The sequence below is a fragment of the Microtus oregoni genome, unplaced genomic scaffold (assembly GCF_018167655.1).
Source record: "Microtus oregoni isolate MIOR12 unplaced genomic scaffold, Mior012 000007F_ref0000211, whole genome shotgun sequence".
Taxonomy (NCBI): domain Eukaryota; kingdom Metazoa; phylum Chordata; class Mammalia; order Rodentia; family Cricetidae; genus Microtus; species Microtus oregoni.
In genome coordinates this window covers 20099996-20118326 of record NW_024543066.1, presented here as the reverse complement: position 1 = coordinate 20118326, position 18331 = coordinate 20099996, and the positions used below count along the sequence as shown (strand labels likewise).

The 18331-nt window shown below is 46.7% G+C and overlaps 1 protein-coding gene across 2 annotated transcripts in view; it reads right to left on the bottom strand.

The window, feature by feature from the left end:
* Chst10 (carbohydrate sulfotransferase 10) overlaps positions 1–18038 on the bottom strand; it is a 32050-nt gene extending 14012 nt beyond the window's left edge. The window contains exons 1-4 of one of the 2 annotated variants that reach the window (XM_041656606.1): positions 17978–18038; positions 16107–16460; positions 14065–14170; positions 2966–3097 (exon numbers count right to left, since the gene is read on the bottom strand). In XM_041656606.1, the coding sequence (XP_041512540.1) occupies positions 2966–3097; positions 14065–14170; positions 16107–16460; positions 17978–18016 (631 nt within the window). In that variant the 5' untranslated portion in view covers positions 18017–18038. Of the gene's footprint in view, positions 1–2965; positions 3098–14064; positions 14171–15820; positions 15902–16106; positions 16461–17977 lie in introns of those variants that run through there. The other variant, XM_041656607.1, reaches the window with a different exon arrangement.
* Between the last annotated feature and the right edge of the window lie 293 nt (positions 18039–18331).

Genomic DNA, 18331 nt, shown 5'->3' with positions numbered 1-18331 from the left:
AGGGACAGAGCTGTTTGGTGAGCTAGAGAGCTTTTTTGTCCCAGTTAAAATCTTGAAGGTGAGGCCAGCAAGGTGGTATCTTAGTTAGGGTTCCTATTTCTGTAAAGAGACATCATGACCACAGCAACTCTTAAAAGGGAAAACATTTAATTAATTCCACATTAATAGTATGGAATATTAATTTAAGATGTGTTGCATTCGTTTATGCTGTGGAACATTTGTTTAATGAATCAAGGATTGCTGAATTCTTTTATGTTGCATTTGTTCAACTCTGAAACTATGTGACTTTGTCTGTCTAACCTTTGATTGGTTGAATAAAGAGCTGAATGGCCAATAGCAAGGCAGGAGAAAGGATAGGCAGGGCTGGCAGGCAGAGAGAATAAATAAAAGGAGAAATCTGGAAGAAAAAAAATTAAGGAGAGAGAAACGGAGGAGGAGAGGAGTCCAGCCACCCAGCTACAGAGCAAGCCATAGACCTGAGTAAGAAGTAAGGAAAGGTATGCAGAAATAGAGAAAGGAAAAAGCCCAGGGGCATGACATAGATGGGATGATTTATGTTAAGAAAAGCTGGCTAGAAACAAGCCAAGCTAAGGCTGGGCATTAATAAGAAAGAATAAGATTCCGGTGTGGTTTACTTGGGAGCTGGGTGGTGGGCTCCTCAAGGAGCAAAGGACTAAAACAACCAACAACATTACTGTTCAGAGGTTTAGTCCATTATCATCATGGTGGGACACGGCAGGCAGACATGGTGCTGGCGTAGCTCGGAGGCCTACATCTTGCAGGCAGCAGGAAGTCGACTGTGAAACTGAGACTTCAAAGCCTGCCTCAACAGTGACACGCTTCCTCCAACAAAGCCACACCTCCCAGAAGTGCCACCTCCTTTGGGGGCCGGTTCCTTTCAAACCACCAAAGGTGGCTTGGTGGGTAACAAACAGTGCCAGCTGTCAGGCTTGATGACCTGAGCTCAATCCCTGGGACTCATACGATGGAAAAAGAGAACCACCCCTACAAGTTGTCCTCTGACCTCCACTAAGGAAGGCTCATAAGTTTACTTCTTGGCTTTTTACTTTCAGCGTCTCTTAAATTTTTGCAGTTCAGGTCTCTGCCTTCTGAGAGCAGTGAGCATAAGCCCTGCTACCTCCCAGGATGGCAAAACTGCCTTTACTAGAGCCCACTGGGACTAAAATGCAAGAGTGTGTTTTTTAATTTTTATTTTTGCTTTGATTTATTTATTTATTTATTGTTTTTCTTTTGAGATGGGGCCTCACGTGGTCTCTAACTCACAGGTGAGTCCCCAGCACAGGCTTCCAGAGTGGCAAGAATGGAAGGTGTGTCATTTAACTATGACTGACAGATGTCTCACTGAGATACAGTATACACTGTCCTGGCTTTTAAAGCAAACTAAACCACAGACAATTTAATGGTGTGAGTCTCCCTGCCGTGCCTGTGCCTTCCTTAGTAAGAGACAATATCTAGGGATCAGAAATCACATGTTCTTCTTGGGGTTTTAGCTGTTCCACATTTGGGGCTGGTTCCCACCTCAGAAATCTGACTTTTATCTGTGCCATCAGAGAAGGTCACAGAACATGGCAGCTGACTGTGAAATGCCTCCAGGATGAAAACAGTTCTCTGCCTTCACGAGAGATCACCACACTGGCTGCTGTCATCGCTAAAATCTCCGAACCGTGACACTGAGATCCTGCTCAGACTCCCTCCTTGCTCTAAGATTTGAAGCTCACTCTTCTGATGGAGCCCCAGCTCCCAAGCACCATGTGATGGCCTGGGATCCAATACAGCAAGCATAACACCCCTGCCCCGGGCTGTGCAAACCTCGCCAGCTTTCTCCCAGGAAGATGACAGGCAGGTGGTGCCCGGTGTTAAGGGCCTATAATTATCCCTGAGTGTAAACCATATGGGCTAATTTTGGGGTTTCCTTCTTATCCCCCATATCTGCTTCCAGTTTTGTCTCTCTGCTGGTAAAGTGGGAAAGAGAGGATAGAGAATTGTGGGATGTTAGATGCCCTTAAAATAGCTAGGGCCATAACCAGGGTTCTTGGTGATATAAAAGGAGCTATAGCCAAGTGGTCAAACTACTGTTGGGCACAGTGATACAGGTTAGTTCAGGTCAGCACATTCATTAGATGGAAGAGGTGAACTCTGCTGGTAGAGACGTACCTCTAATGAGCTGTGTGCTGCAGAAGGCGGCACACAACTGTGCTCAGCTCCCGGGAAGGGCTTCTCTGGCCAATCTACAGCACTAATGAGCTGTCCCCACATGAACCATGTCCCTCCTCTCCTCGGCTCCTTCACTTGGCCCAGAGGAAGTGGCACAGAACCGAAATGCAACATCTCACAACTCCTTGCACATGGCAGCCCACCTTTCACTAACCAGACCCTCAGCCGCTATCGTCAGACAGGGAGCGCATCTGTGTTGTAAGCAGATACTGAAGTCAATGAATGGCAAGAACACGAAGCAGCTTGCCTGAGAGCAAACCTAGCCCTGTGTCATCTTCCTCCATCTAGTAAAGGGTGATGAGATCCTACAACAGCCTCACCACACACATTTAAACGACCCTCCTGCCAGGATGCCAAGGACAACCAGCGACCGCATGTCGCCAGTGTGAAACAGCTGCCACTCTGAGCAAACACAGCTGGGTTTCTCAGGATGTGAGGCAGAGACTGTGACAGTCCTCGCTGCCAGGGGCTCAGAGGTGTGGCAGGAAGGAAGCATCTCTATCCCAAAGGTGATACAGTGACTCAGCAACCCAGAAAGAACCTCTTCAGGAGGGCCTCAGCATGGCCATCTCCACGCCCCTCCTCTCTCTGGTTTCTGTTATATGAAGACGTTGGAAGCCCACTTGTAACCTGTGGTCAGGACAGAGGTCCTTTATGCTTGGTGACTGAGCACAGTGCTGCAGGAGAACTCCACTTGCCATAAACCCATTCTGCCATGAAGCATACCTACCATCCGGGTCTTTAAAAGTCAACGTGATGAACTTGCTGGCCACCATGAACATGAAAACCACCCAAAAGCATGCAGCCAGCAGCAGCCACTGGTGGTGCATGTTGTCAAACGGGAGCCATTCAATGATTCTTCCTGGAAGACACAAGTGAGATGCCTTTGTCACTTGAAGCAAAAAAAAAAAAAAAAAAAAAAAAGTCACACTGGTGATTTCAATTAACAGAACCCAAATCATTAAGAACACTTTTACTTTGCTAGAGTGAGTATTCTGACTTGACATTTAATTTAACATTTCATATTTAATGAATATTACTGAAGGGCCCATCTTATAATTAAGTCAGCTTTCAACACCCAGTGGAGGGGAATGACAATGAGCAACTATCATTCTGGAATCCAGGAGATTGTGCTACTGTGGATCTGCCTCCTGATTCCTGTCTCCCAATGTCACAAGAAGCTCCTGGGAGGGCCCGGAAGGAGGAGAGGCCCAGCAGGAGGACTGCCAAAGACTGGACTAGATCTTTCTTGGGCAATTCCTGGAGTGCAGACACCATGCTGAGGCCATCACAAGATGCTGTGTTTAAAAACGCTGACTGGTGGACAAGGTGTATCCACAGCACGAGACTCTAAGAACAAAAATAAAAATAAAAAAACCAATCATCTGTCCTATCTGTTCTTCCATAACCTCAGGTCATTTGCCTTCAAGGACCTTCATAGAACTTGGGGGATGGTGCTCTTCATGTTATCACTGAGAGTGATGTAGGGCACATTTCTTGGTCCTCAGCCTATCACAGAAGTCGCTCTGTCGCAAGGATGCAAAGGGAACCAGGACACCACCGTCAATCCTCAGCAGGAGGGACAAACAAGTATGTTCCAGTCAAGTGGCACTTCCTGAAGCAGGATTAGACCATGCAAAGAGATCAAACTGGGCTGCTTTGCACCAGCTGACTGAGGTCAGCCATCAATATAGACAAGAGAAATGGTCTCCAGTCTGCTGCTGCTAACAGTGGGTGATTTCAGAAGTTGCTTCCTAGCCCTGCCTGGTCACAGCTCAGCCAAGACCCAGAAAATAATAACTCTCCTTATTCCCCAAATGCTGTATTCTGGAGCATCACGGGAACCGGGCATCTGAGACCCAATTCCTTCCACGGCACCCAATGAGTGGATCTCTGACATCCCTGCCTGTATACGGTTTGCCAGGGAGCTTGCCACCTCCCACGTTGCATGTACCTGCTCAGGGTGTCTTGTAGTCCTCTCGGGGGCCCACATGTGCGGGCCAGTGTGTTTTCACTGGGGTCTCCAAGTATGGTTGCAAAATTATATAAAAATATAGGACCTCGGTTTAGTTTCAATTTCGCATAAATACATTTACAGAATCTACTCAAACAAACAAAATCTCTATTATTTTTTTCTGTGCTTACATATTGGGTCTAGTGTTTCCTGCATGTCCCCAGGGAAGATTGCCAGGGTAAATATGTAGAAATGTGATATACCTCGTTAAGTTTCTAGGAGACAACACATGAATTTTAGATAGGTCTTACATGTTACACGGGACACACCTGGAGTGAAAAAGCCATTTGCCCCTTCTGAAACTTAGATTTCACTGAGTGCTTGCAGTTTACCTGTTAGAAGACATGCCAAAGCCCTCAACTACTTGAGGTAAGCCGCCCCAAGTCTCCCGAAAGTTTCATTCTCTCTTCCTTTCTCAATGGGGTGGCTCAGGGCAATGAGGATTTCTAATCTCAGTCTGTGTCTGACTTCAGGCTGCCTCTCAGGCCACCTGCTCTAGGCCTCAACCTCCACAGTCCACCTCAAACATGAGGCCTTCATCCTCCCAGGGCCTACACAAGATGAGGCTATGCCAACAAAGAACTAGTATATACTGTAGGTTAGATCACCCCAAGGCTTTCCCTGAGGCCCAGAAGTATGGAGACAGAAAGTAGTTCCTTCTCTAAACCAGGAACATGCTTGGCAGAGCCAGAAATGGCCTGGCGCCAGGGTCTTGGGGGAGCTGTGGCTCTGGATTTTGAGAACCTTTTTCCACCCTAAGGGGCTACTGGTTATCAGTCCTCAGATTGCTGCATCCTCCTCTCTGACATCTTTGAGGTACCCTGTGTTCCCCTTGTGCAACACTGATTAACTTCCTGCTGGCTTTGTCCCATGATGGCTTTTTGCTGACTCTGTTCCATTTTTCTCCTTAAAATAGTGTATAAGATGTTGTACTTCTTAATAAGCTTGCTTGGCATAAGACACAGCCTTTACAGGAACCTTTGACCCCTGCTGTCTTTATCTTTCTTATCGCCTAGCCCTCCTACTTACAACCCTGTCAGTCACTGAAGAATCCACTTCCTACTATAGGCCCTAGTAAACCAGGTTAGCCAACCCCTTGTCACCCTTTGAAGATTCCTCTGTGTCCTACTGTGGTGGCCAGAAATGAATATAGCAGTGTACTGCGTCCCAAGAAGTCGGGGAAGGAGGGTAGAGATGCCATCTCAGATGATTTCCTGCTTTTCCCTCCTACAGATAGGCGAGGGCTAGGCTGTGCTAGATCCTTCAGTCCCAAGTTCATTCAACTTGTCCTCAGGACAATGACACTTGGAGGAGGTGTGGCCAAGGGTTGAAAGGGAGTGTCCTGCTGAGAAATCCTGCGGCAGAGAAGCTGGTGGAGTAGCAGAGGAGTAAAGAGGCCAGACTGAGTCTTGGGGAGCTGGGTCCAGTGCAGAACAAAGAGGCTCTTGTGCTGAATGGCCCACTCTCTCCTGAGCTATGTACTGTGAGTGAGGACACACAGATAAGGACTGAACTGCCCACCCCACACACAGAGATTTGCTCACTCTGCACAGCAGAGGGTACTGACCACTCTGGTACCCGCTCTGTTCATTTCCCATAGACTGCCTGGGCATTCTGGTCCCTGAGCACCCCTGTGCCTGGCTTCAGGCTCTGAGGGGTTTTATATTAATGAATATAATTCTCAGCGGGAACTGATCTTCTGAGGGGATCTGATTTGGTGTAGCCACAGGACCCACCCACCTCTACAGGAAGCTGGAAGAGATAAAGATTTCTCTGAAACACGGAGCTTCACAGACACTGCAGGAAGCCTGGTGTTGCTGGGAGAAGTCAGGTTGGAAAGTCCAGTCATGCTTGCTCTGTGGCTGCCTTAAACCAGGGAAACCCAGGCGTTCTTGGCTGGTCTGGTACCAGGGCATGTCTATCCTCCTCGCCCTCTAGCTGGTGGCTGCAGACTTGCTGTCTGGGCTCCAAATTTCTCATTTCTATGGATAAAACTATCACCTGCGCATGTGCTAAGGTGTTGAGATTCCCACAGAAGAGTCTGCCCGGGTATCGCAACAGCCACACAGCATTCAGTGTGCTCTTTAGTTTCTAAAAGTTTAATAATTTTCAAGGCAATGAAGTATGTAAAATGTCCTCAGAGCTGATATTTAGACGGTCCCTTTTTTCCCCAGCCCTGCTACTGTGCAGGCGTTGGGGAGGGAGAGAAGTAACTACAAGGCTCCTATCTCTTTCCTACCACTTTCCAGTTCATTTCCTGAGCTTCTTAATATACAAGGGTCTCCTGTGGGAGGACACGAAGACTTAAAAAGTTCACGTGCAGAAACACAAGCCCCTGTTCAAACTGGCCCTCTGAAAAAGAACATGAGTGCCAAGTCTTTGTCAGTGTCTCAAGACAAGCCCAGGCTAGACGGCTGCTAACCCATGACCCCACGTCCTGCTATGGACTCTTTACCACTAGTGTTCAAGCTGCTCCCTATACCATGAGGAGAGGAAGGGCCAGCTTCCCTCATCACTGCCCCTTTGGTGTCCCAACATTGGTTTCTCTCATCTGGCTGCCCTGGGCTCTTGCTAAGCACTGCCTGCTGCCCCTCCAGGTATGTGAGCCTATGACAACTGATTAACACACTAAGGACTAGAACAGCGCCTCATGAACACAGACCCTAGGATGCAGCTTGCCTATTTTCCCATCTTTCTAAAGCAGGGTGCCACCTTGAAGACTCAATGGAGTCCAGCCTCTACATGAGAGACAATATCAATTTATTAGCCAATATCTAATGTCAGGAAACATCAAGAGCTCTTAGAACATCAGTGCTACTGAACTCAGATCGTAGTTTCCAAGTCAGCCTATGTGCACGTTCTTGATTTACCACCTAACTTAAAATGTGCTGCTGTGTTGAAGAGATGGCTCAGTGGTCAAGAGCTTTGGCTGTTCTTCCAGAAGACCTGAGTTTGGCTCACAACAACAAGTCTGGCAGCTCCCAACTGCCTGTACAACCCCAGCTCCTGGAGATCCTACCAAAGTCCTCTTCTGGCCTCTACGAACATCTGCACTCATATACTCATACCCACGGGGACCCAGACATATATGTAAATCAAAATAAAGTCAATCTTTAAAAGTGCTGATGAAAGAGTTAATGAATCGTGCTGGAGTCCAAGAACCTTAAAGAAAACACTTTACTTAAAAGGCAAGTCTATTGGCTAGACCCAGGGCCAGCATATATCGTCACTACGCAGAAAAGGGAGTTACAGGACTGGTGTCTGATCCTATTTGTTCATACAAATAATATGCACACACACTGTACTTGAGAATGGGACAATGTGCATGTGCACACCCATAATGCACCGAGTAGTACCCCAAGAAGATGGAGAGATGGTCACTTTTACTTTAGACACATTTATACTTTAAACGTGATTCTTCTACTGCACATAGCCCTCTCACAATAAAATGAATAAAATGTCAAAGAATGCCACCAACACACATGTACCCTGATGCTTTTAGCTGCTGTTTAATTTTTTTCTGCTTCACTGCTGTTAGCCATAGTTTCTTTACCATGTGCAGTTTGGGGAAAGGAGGTAAGGACTTTTCTAGCCAGGAAAAACTGATGAGCTGGCCAGTGTGCCAATGGGCACTGGAACACTGAGCAAATACATATTTCCCTTCCTTGGTTAATTCTTGTTTGCTTTGAAAAATAAATAATTAAGCATGAACTGCAGAGAATAATACAGCAAACACCCTTTCCAAACACTCCACTGTGGTTTTGTTGAATGTGGGCTTTCTTTAAAGGAAACGAGGTTATAGGCATGGCTGGAGCACCTCCCTCCACTTGTCTGGACTGTTGAGTTTTAATCATATCTGACATTTGAAGCTGGTACTTTTTCCCTATGACAGGATAGTCTGGGGCAGGGATGGGGGCAGTTAAATCAGGCTTGCAAAGAAGACACCAGACAGGCACACCACAGCTGGTAAAACCAGGGAGGGGGAGACACAATATTTAAGCATTTAGCTTCCCTGCTCATGGCCTATAGTGAGAAAATATAGCGGTTAACACAGGCACAAGGGCAAAAGGTGTAAACCAAGGGAACACGGTTAAAGCATAAACCAGACCTTGGCTTTCAAGTTGCATACAATGTGAGCCGACCAGTGAAACTGTAGCCTGGTCCTCTTGCAAAACACTCATTCCTCTTGGCTCCTACGTTACTCCTCTCTATAACATCGGACCCTCAGAAGGGAGGAGACTAGGAAGTTCCCAGGGAAAGAAAAGTCACACTAATGTTAAATGTTCTGATTTAAAACATCAACACAGGGTTGGAGAGATGGTTCAGCCATTAAGAGCACTTGCTACTCCTTCAGAGGACCAGAATTTAGTTCCCAGCACCCATGTTGGGCAGCTCCCAACCACCCATAACTCCAACTTCAAGGAATCTAACGCCATCTTCTGGCTTCTGTGGGCACCTCCACCTGCACATGCAGGCACACAGACACATGCATACACATGAACAATAAATCTTACAGAACAATAACCTTCAGTGATTGTGGGGAGCTAGATTGTGACAGGTCTCCAGGCAAGTGATCTTGGCCAATCCTCAGCATGCTAAATATTCATTTACTCCCCAGCTCTGTGTGTGACCTGACATCCTTGTGACTATGTGAAAAAACCACTTAAAATGTATGAACATATCCCTAGCTTCCACAAGCTGGAATGCCACCAGATAATATCTGAGGCCTGTAGCAGAGATTGTTCTACATTGCTGTAGCCCATATAGCTGATATTAATGTATTTGAAAACTGAGTGGTTTTCTTTGTTCTGTTACTATAAAACTTGATGAAACTGTTACTAGTTTGATATTTGAATCCATGTTCCCAGGCCATGGTCATTCACATTCCTTATTTCTCTTTGGTATGGATTTATTTTCTTTATTTTTAGCATGGATATGTGTGTGTGTATATACACAATATGTAAGCTTAATGGGCAAAGAAATTAAAAAATTAATTAATTCATTTTCACTCTGAAAATGCATGTTCTTTCATCCAATAGAATAGGTGTTAGAGATACAACGGTCTCACTTATCCTTTTAGATTCTCAAGTCTAATAAACCCACAGAAACTAGAAAAGTGGTACACGGTGATACTGGAGGGAGATGGTACTATAAGAAAATGCAAGAGGCCATGACCTGGGTAAATGGGCCAGGGAGAGCCCTAGCCTAAGGAGGTAGGAGGATGGTTCCATGCCAGGGAGCTTGCTTGTGAGTAATGAAGGAAAAGGAAGGTCTGTGTGGTTCAGGATACAGTCGAGGCGGAGCAAATGTGGCTCAGAAAATACCAACCCTAACAGAGTTGTTATGGAATCCAGGCTTTTCCTCATATCCAAACCTGTGCCATCATAGAAAAAAATGAGAAGTGGGGCGTCTGACTTTAAATTTTGATATAAATTTCAAAGATGCAAAGAGCCAATATTCCATTTAGGAGGGAGCATTCTAATCAGCCCAAGCCAACCTGACTAAGTGCTTGGTCTACATCTCTATCCCTAGAAGCCAGAGTGAAGGGCTGGGGAGGGAGCTCAGTCAAGTACTCATTGCAGGACCTGTGTCTGAACCCACATAGAAAAGCTGAGTATGGTGGCACAGTTTCACAAGCCCTGTGCTGAGGAGACGGGGACAGCAGGGTTCCCGAGCACACTGGTTAGCCATCCTAACCTAGTCAGTGGGCTCCAGGTTAACACAAGACCCTATCTCAGGAAAACAAGGTAGGAGCTGGAAAGATGGCTCAGCAGTTGATGCTCTTGTACAGGAGTCAGGTTCGGTTCCCAGTAGGCATACATATCCAGGGGCTTACAATTGCCTATAGCTGAGCTACACTCAAGTTCCAGGGGGCATCTTAGCCCTCTCCTGGTTGCCTCAGTCACCCAATACCCATGGTGCATATACAGACACACAGGCACAACACACACACACACACGGTGCCTGGGAAATGACATCTAAGGTTCACCTCTGGCCTCAATATGTATGTGCACACATGCATGCCCCTCCCCCATGCACCAGTGAGGGAACTAGTAAGACCAACAGTATACAGTAATGGAGGGCTTTGATGAGTCCTGGAGAGAGGTGTATCTAGCTAACCAACATGTGACTCCCTTGGTGATTACAGCAGCATCTATCTAATGAGTCTGGCTTCATGTTGAGGCCAGTGGTTGTCGGTCTTGGCTGCATGTTAGAATCACTACAGAGATCTCGAGAAATAGTGATGCCCTGGGTCTGGACATGCCTATGGAGGTGACACCAAAGCAGGTTTTCGAGCTCTGGACAACACTCTCATAAGCACCTAGACGGGAAAGTGCTGGTCCGGTCACTCTCCACCCCACTCAGCCTCCTCAAACTTCAGTGTCCCCACCAGCCCTGTTCCCCACGTCCCCCTTCCCCAGAATCTAGTTAAAATGCAGATTCTTGGCACATTCCAAAGAAATAGGCACTCTCCTTACATTTAAAGAGGACTGGCTGCAAAATCTTATGGAACCATGGCAGTCCAATGATACTCTGAATTACTCAGCTCTCGATAGACAGCTGAGAAACGTTTAATTAGAATCTAAGACCATCTTCCATCAGCGTCTCTGTTCCACTCTTCTCTGGCTCTCCCATCTATAGAGAACTCGACTCTGTAGAGTTAAGATTTGCTACCCACGGGAAAAGAAACCCTATGACAATGTGCCCTATTTTCTAAACAGAAAAGCACCCCAGAGTCTCACTTCTCTGAGCCTCTGCACTGTGCCCCTAAATATAAATCTTCTCCCTGAGGCTTGCCACCATGCCAGGGTGTTAAGGTCCAGGCTCACAATGTCCATCTGCAAGGGGGCTGGAAGCTGGCATGCAGTCCTTCCTCCAGGGTTCCATGAAAGGCCACTGCTTTCCGGTAACCAGGTGATAAATAGCCTTTAAAAAGCCTGACATTCTCCGTAATTAACTCCCCATTGTTCAAGGAGCCAATGCAACCCCACTATGCTACTTCCAGCTAATGGTGGGGGCAGAGCTGAGTGTACCCACACCTCTCCGGTCACAGTATCTCCTGCACACAGAGCCTCAGCCCCCAGGAGCTGGCGTATCTGTCTTCAGCGCTTTCCTCTTTCCAGTCACTAAGTGGTACTTACACACATCAAGATGCCAACATCTGATTCCAAGTCAGAGGGTGGGCTCTGAAAACCCACAGGCAGAACTGGAGACTAGATGGAGAAGCAAGGGAGGGGAAAAAATACAGCAGAACCCACAAGAAGTCCAAGTCTCTCTTCTCTTTCTCTAAAGAGAGGCAGTGTGCATATGAACATCTGCAATTACTAATGTAGTCACAGGGCAGGTACTGTCTTTGATGCAACCTTCCCCCCCTGCTGCATTTGAAAAGAGGGACGCCTATAGATTCACTTTTCTCAGCTGTCCGTGCTTTTCCCCTGTTGAAGCGCGAAGCCTCTCTTGCTCTGTGATCAAATCTAATCCCATCCTTCACTCTGCTTTTAATATGCTCACACTGGTTTAGGAAAAGGCTCCGGAAAAAAGTCCCGTGGCACGCAAGCCCAATCAACTCTGTTTAAACAGGCTTTAGCCATTCAGTCACTCAGTAATAGTCGCCAAGTGCTGATCTGAGCCCCTGAGAACACAGCGACTCACATAATGTAGTAATGTAACCTGCTCCGTTCCTGAATGCTAATAGAGAGACTGACTTGCTAAGTGAAAGATCTGTGCTTAGCAACAGAGCAAGATAAGAGCAGGGAGGCTGGGGCCTCCAGGATAGAAGGTGGGTTTGGCAGAGGCTCAACACTGGAAATGACCACTTGCCTTCCAGTAGCATGGCGATGTCTTTCCAGTATCCCCAACTGCTAAGTGGCTATGGGCCACAGCCAGGGACTGGGAGCAGCGAGGTGCCTTACAGCAAACACGCTGGCTACATCATTCAAGAGTGGGGCAAAGGGACAGACACATAAATGCGGGGAGGGGAGCGAGCACTCCCTGGAGAGACTAGAAAGAAGCATTCTCACCGCAGGGTTGTTCAGGCAGCACGACATAGAAAGGCCAGATCCTGGGCTCTCTGTTAGTCCTACAAGGTGGGAGGCGACAATTCATCTCTTCAGCTGAGATGAGACTCTTGTTTTCAGAGTGCTAACGGTTGATTTGTCTTTTTCTTTCTGCCACAGTTCACTAGTCCTGAATGTATATCCTCAAAGACTGAGGGGAAATTTTTGCAGTTAAATAGGATGTATATTTTAAGAAGTTATGGATGACCCAGAATTTTTTTCTTTTTCTTTTTTTTGCTTTTCAGTTTAAAAGACATTAAGTTACTTTTCAGCAGACTATTGTTTGCCCACAAATACCAGTGCCTACCTCCAAACTTGAATATATTTCTATCACCCAATTGACTGGCTCCTTTCCACAAGCTGGTAGGATTCTGAGGACTTTCAGCACATGATGTCAGAGCTTTTCACTTAGTAGGGGCTGGCTTGCCATACACTGTAGGTCCTGCTCAATGTAACCTCCCTGCTTAAGCATTTGTGTGACTTCCACATGGTGAAAGGAAAGAACTGATCTGATTTACCTCCATGTGCTGTATTTTCTCTCTCTCTCTCTCTCTCTCTCTCTCTCTCTCACACACACACACACACACTATATGTATATATATACACACACTAGCACACACTATATACTAGCACACACACTATACACACATATACACGTGTGTGTGAAAAATAAATATAAAAACATGCACAAATTATAAACATTAAAAAGAACACTCTCCACCCACCCTCTCGACAAGAACCCTGAACGTTTTTATACCAAGACTTTATAAATCAGCTCCTTATTTACAATGAGTTGAACAAAATACCTGGGAAAAATGAAATTGTATATTTGAATGTGTAATTTGATATAATAAAGATTATTTTTTTATTAAAACCAAAACTGGTGAAAAGGGGAACGGAGCAAATCAGGACGAGCTGAATAAGCCACAGTCTCGGGTCTGGAATTCTGAAAGCTCCAGGAAGGCTGTTGTCCCTGGCGCAACATGAGCAAGAGGGGTTAAGAGGAGGGTCTGAGGAGCAGAGCTGCTGAGGGCCCTCTGGGCTAAGGCGGGAGCTCTGGTCCTCACCGTATCACACAGACCTCAGGCGTCACAGATACAGTGTTTACACTTCCAGACCAGAAGGAAGGGTCATACAATTTGGTAATAATAAGGAGCTGTCACCCCTAGAAGGTCACTGGGGAGAAGAGGACCAGAGCCCAAGGCTGGTACGATGGGGGTATCATCTGTCTGTCATACTTTTTGTTTCTGAATTGTAGGGTAGCACCAGATTTATTAAATTACAGCTTAATAAAGCACAGGTCAGCGTATGAACCTGTCCTATAGAATTATACTATAGATCGCGGAGCCTTCAAATTCATAGCGTACGTTTCTCTGGATCCGAGTTCAGAAATTTTCTCTGTCTTCTCTGCTGCAGTCCTTCCGACCCTGCTTTAGAAGGTTGGGTTGCCCTCGTTGAGCAGGATGAAAACACATCCTAACTCTGTCCAGCAACAAATCCAACAACGGTCAACACAGAAGCTATGAGTGATGGAGTATCATGAACACCTGCACAGGACAGCTGTGCGGGACGCCCCTCCCCAACCCGGGCACCAACTCAGTGCTAGCTGCAGAGTGTGTGTGTGCCCTTAGTATATTTAAGGAGACATTTCTAATTATGCATGCACATATTCATCATCAGATGCTTAAGTTCCCTAAAATCTCTATACATGCGAGACAGGAAGCCCTACGGATATTGAATAGCAATGATCTTAAATACCTGACGGGTTCACATTTTCCATCACGAACCATCTGCGGCCTGGGGTTGAAGGTGTCACATTCCCATGCTGTTCTTGCCCTGCTTGAGGTTTGGGGCTCCTCTTGTCCTGTGTAGGATGATTTTAAAATAACAGTGAGAAATGAAGGCCATCCTTAGCTGCACTCAGAGTTTGAAGCCAGGCTGGGCTACATAAAACCCCATCTAAAAACAAAATAACCAAAACTAAAACAAAGTAACAAAAGCACCACTGAAAGTTAGGTGAATTTTCTTCATATAATTTAGTTTCTACTGGAAACAGTCACTTGGGACTATTCAACTGTATTTTGTATAACAGGTCCCTCACAGAAAGCAGGTAGCATCTGATTTTTTTTAATAAACAAGAATATATTTCAAGTGTGCCAAGAGAGCTAGCTATTTAAAAGTCATCCTGTGATTTAGTATGAAAAATTAAAATTATTAATGAAATATTTTTACCAAAAACCAATCCAATCCCACTGTCTCATTTGTTCAACACTGGGTAAATAATTTTTAGACAGCACCATCCATATTCCAATGACAGATACAGCCTGGCTTCCAGGTTCCTTCAGGCTTTAGCACCTGACAGATTCTAGACAAAAGACATTTGATAAGTGAATAATGGGTTAAAAGTCAACCTCCAGGGATTAGAGAGATCACAGATTTAAGAGGGTTGTTGGCAAAATAAGCAAAAAAAAAAAAATGCCTTTATTCTAAAAAAAGAATCCTCAATGTTAAAATTAAAGGTATCTCCTGTCACACATTTTGAACAATTTAGATGGTGTGAGGAGAAAACAGACTGGATCTCGAGACCATAACGTCTCTCATAGCCCTCTCTCCCCGCTATATCCCTGGCTCTCTCATAGCTTTTTATGGTAGAATCTCCTCAAGCTTAAAGAAACGACCCGATTATTGCTTAAAATGACCCAGAATATTTACAAATTCTTTCAGATGTTTTACAAGAATCCCTATTTTCGTTTCTGGGAAGTAGAGACTTTCTCAGGTATTTCCCTAAGATTCTGTTCTTTGGGGGTCAAAAACAAACGTGCAAAAAGATGTTTCTTTTCATCCTGAAGTTCCAGTTCTGCTTCAAGATGTCCTATGTCCTGATTATCCAGGGGTCGCAAGGTAGAAAGCCATTTTCTCTTTGTGTCTCTTCTTTTTAACCCACTCACCTAAAAAAGATAAAGTCCTGGCTGGCGTTCAGCAAGCCAGAACGAAGCTGAGCTGCCTCATTTTAACAATGTCTCAAGCCATTCCCCACTCTTGACAATTCGAACAGACCAATGCAATGACCCAACTCCTTGTGGCCCAGAGCCTCTGTCTGGTCAGGACAAATTTTTTAGACAATCTAGCTACTCAGCTAACCAGAACCTGGCTGCGCTACTTTGTATTCACCGCCCAGCCCTTTCCTGCCTGGAGTAGACTTAGAAAAAAGCACCAGCCTTTGGAAAACCTGTTTCATGTTTCCAGCCAGAAAGTGCAGAAATTGATGTCTAGACCTCCAACTTCTGTCAGGCCTCTTGGTGGAGAAAGTCTGAGGTGGAGCACGCAGGACCTGCTGGCAGCGCTCCTGCGGTTCCAGCGGGTCCCCCCTGGCGCCACAGGAGTCGCGCTCAACCGTGCGCTCACTCGGAAAAGCTACACAGGTTCCTCCCTCCCGTCCTCTTTTCCCTCCCGCACAGCTCCCGGGACCCAAGACGGAAAACGTTCTCCTCTTTCCACCCCCACCCCAATTTACAAATGCAAATCCCCAGCCCAGGGTGGCAGAGGTAGATGATGGACGGTACAAGTATTACTGATTCCATTCATCACTGCATCCCGCACAAGGACGTCGCCTCGTTGCATAATTAAGTGATGAAAGCTCTGCCCGGAAAGCTCTCCATCCAGGGACGTCTTTAAGTCGCCCCAGCACACGTCGAGGTAGCTCGCCAGGGAAAACCGATTCCATCACCCTCCGGTCCACCCGGGATGGGGGTGGGGACTGCACCTCAGAGAGACCCGCCAACCCAGGGTTTCCAGCTCACCCTCCGTGCAGCCGGTACCCGCGCGCTCCTCCCCGGCTGCCGGCGCTCCGCTCCGGCCTCGCGGGGCCTGTGGGCGTCCCCGGTGTCCCGGAGGCCAGCCCCGCCCCAAGCCTTCGCGCCGCTACTGGCGGCGCGCGGGGTGCAGGGATGTAGCCACGCCGGAAGGAGGAAGCCGGGTGCGCGCTGGCTCCGGGGCGCGAGGCCGCCGCCCACCGTAGCCCCGGAGTGCGGGCCTGGCCCTGCGCGTCGCCGCCGCCGTGCTTGCGCGCGCGTCCGCGTTGCAGGAAGCTTGGAGGAGGCGGGCGCAGCCATCATCCCAGGCCCCCAGGTTCCCATTGGTTCCCAGCTACCCTCCTGTGGAGAAAATGAACAGATGCACCAACAGCACCGTGCCAGAAAACACCTCTGAGAAGGCAAACAATCCAAAATTTAGAAAAAGGTAACTAAAAAGGCAAACAAAACCCCACATGAATAGATCAATAATCCTGAATTTTTTTTTTTTTAACTTGGTAAATGGTCTGATCACAAGCCCTTTGGTACAGCACAGGTCTGTATTCTTCCTTAGTTTTTAAATTATGCTTCTTTTCTTACTTTTTTTTTTTTTTTTTTGGCTTTTTGAAACAGGGTTTCTCTGTGTAGCTTTAGAGCCTGTCCTGGAACTTGCTCTGTAGACCAGGCTGGCCTCAAACTCACAGAGATCCGCCTGCCTCTTCCTCCCGAGTGCTGGGATGAAAAGTGCCACCACCCGGCTTCTGCTTTGTTTTTGTTTTTGTTGGTTTTTGTTTTGTTTTTTTTTTTATAGAGTATACCTCACATTGTAGCCCAGACTGACTGGAACTCTCAATGAAGCTCAGGTTGGCCTCCAGCGTGAGGCAATCCTCCTGTTCCTGCCTCAGGAGTATAGGGCAGAGTAAGTATCGGGCACCATACCTTCCTCTATACATATTTCTTTTAATTATGTCTTTTTATTATTTTAGTTATGTGACTATGTGCGTGTCCGTGGATGTGTGGGTGTGCACTTGAGTCCGGAAGAGTACGGGATCCCTTCCAGCTAGAATTAAGAGGGAGTTGTGAGTTACCCAATGTGGGTGCTCAGGTTCTCTGCAAAGGTGGTGCCAGCTCTTAACACTGTGCCATCTCTCCAGCCCCATCCGTAATTTCTTAATTGGCCTGATGGAAATTTTACTGAGTCTTATTAAAGCCTGCTTAAGAAGCAGGGATTCACTCATAAGTGGCTTTTAGACATAAAGCAAAGAAAACCAGCCTACAAATCACAATTCCAGAGAACCTAGACAACAATAAGGACCCTAGGAAAGACATGGGAAGTAGAAAAAGACAAGATCTCCTGAGTAAATTGGGAACATGGGGACCTTGGGAGAGGGTTGAAGGGGAGGAGAGAGGCAGAGAGGGGAGCAGAGAAAAATGTAGAGCTCAATAAAAATCAATTAATAAAGAGAAATACTTCAAAAAAAAAAAAAAGAAGAAGCAGGGCTGGCTGGCTGGCTGGGCATGGCGGCACACACCTTTAATCCCAGCACTAGGGAGGCAGGCAGACAGGCCTGTGAATCTCTGAGTTCAAAGCCAAACTGGCATACAGAGCAAGTCCCAGGACAGCCAGAGCAGTACAGAAAAACCCTGTCAAAAATAAAAGGGGGACGGGGTTAGTACAGTCCTGATGCCAGTGGTGGCGTCAGGTTTCTGGGGTTATTATTTCACTTAGAACCAGCTGGTTTGAAATAACCTTTACCAGTTGGGCATTTAGGTAGTCCCACTTGTTTGTGATGGAGAGGAAGGTAGGGTAGCCTCCCACCCACCTCCCCTAACCTCCCCCCTCCCCAGTAGATAAGGTTAAGAGGCTTCTGCAGGAAAACCTTTATGAAGTGGCAGGGCTGGTTTCTCGGTAAACTCATCTCAGAAGCAGTCGTCTGCAGACTAGCAGAAGGCCTCCCCATGAACAACACCAGCAGCCACCGTGGAGAGTAGACCCCTGTGATCTGTGACACTGAGGAGACCCCTGTGATCTGTGACAGCGAGGAGACCTCTATGATCTGCAACATTGGCTCAAGAGCTGTAGGTTTAGCTCAGAGCCTGTTCTCCTGCCCCTAGGCACAGACCCGGCTCTGAGTATTGAACTAGGCTTCTGTGTGATGAAACATTCAATCTCTGTAGATTTAACTCAGAAGTTGTGAACTTCAAAAAGCCTATTTGATTAAAGATTATGACTG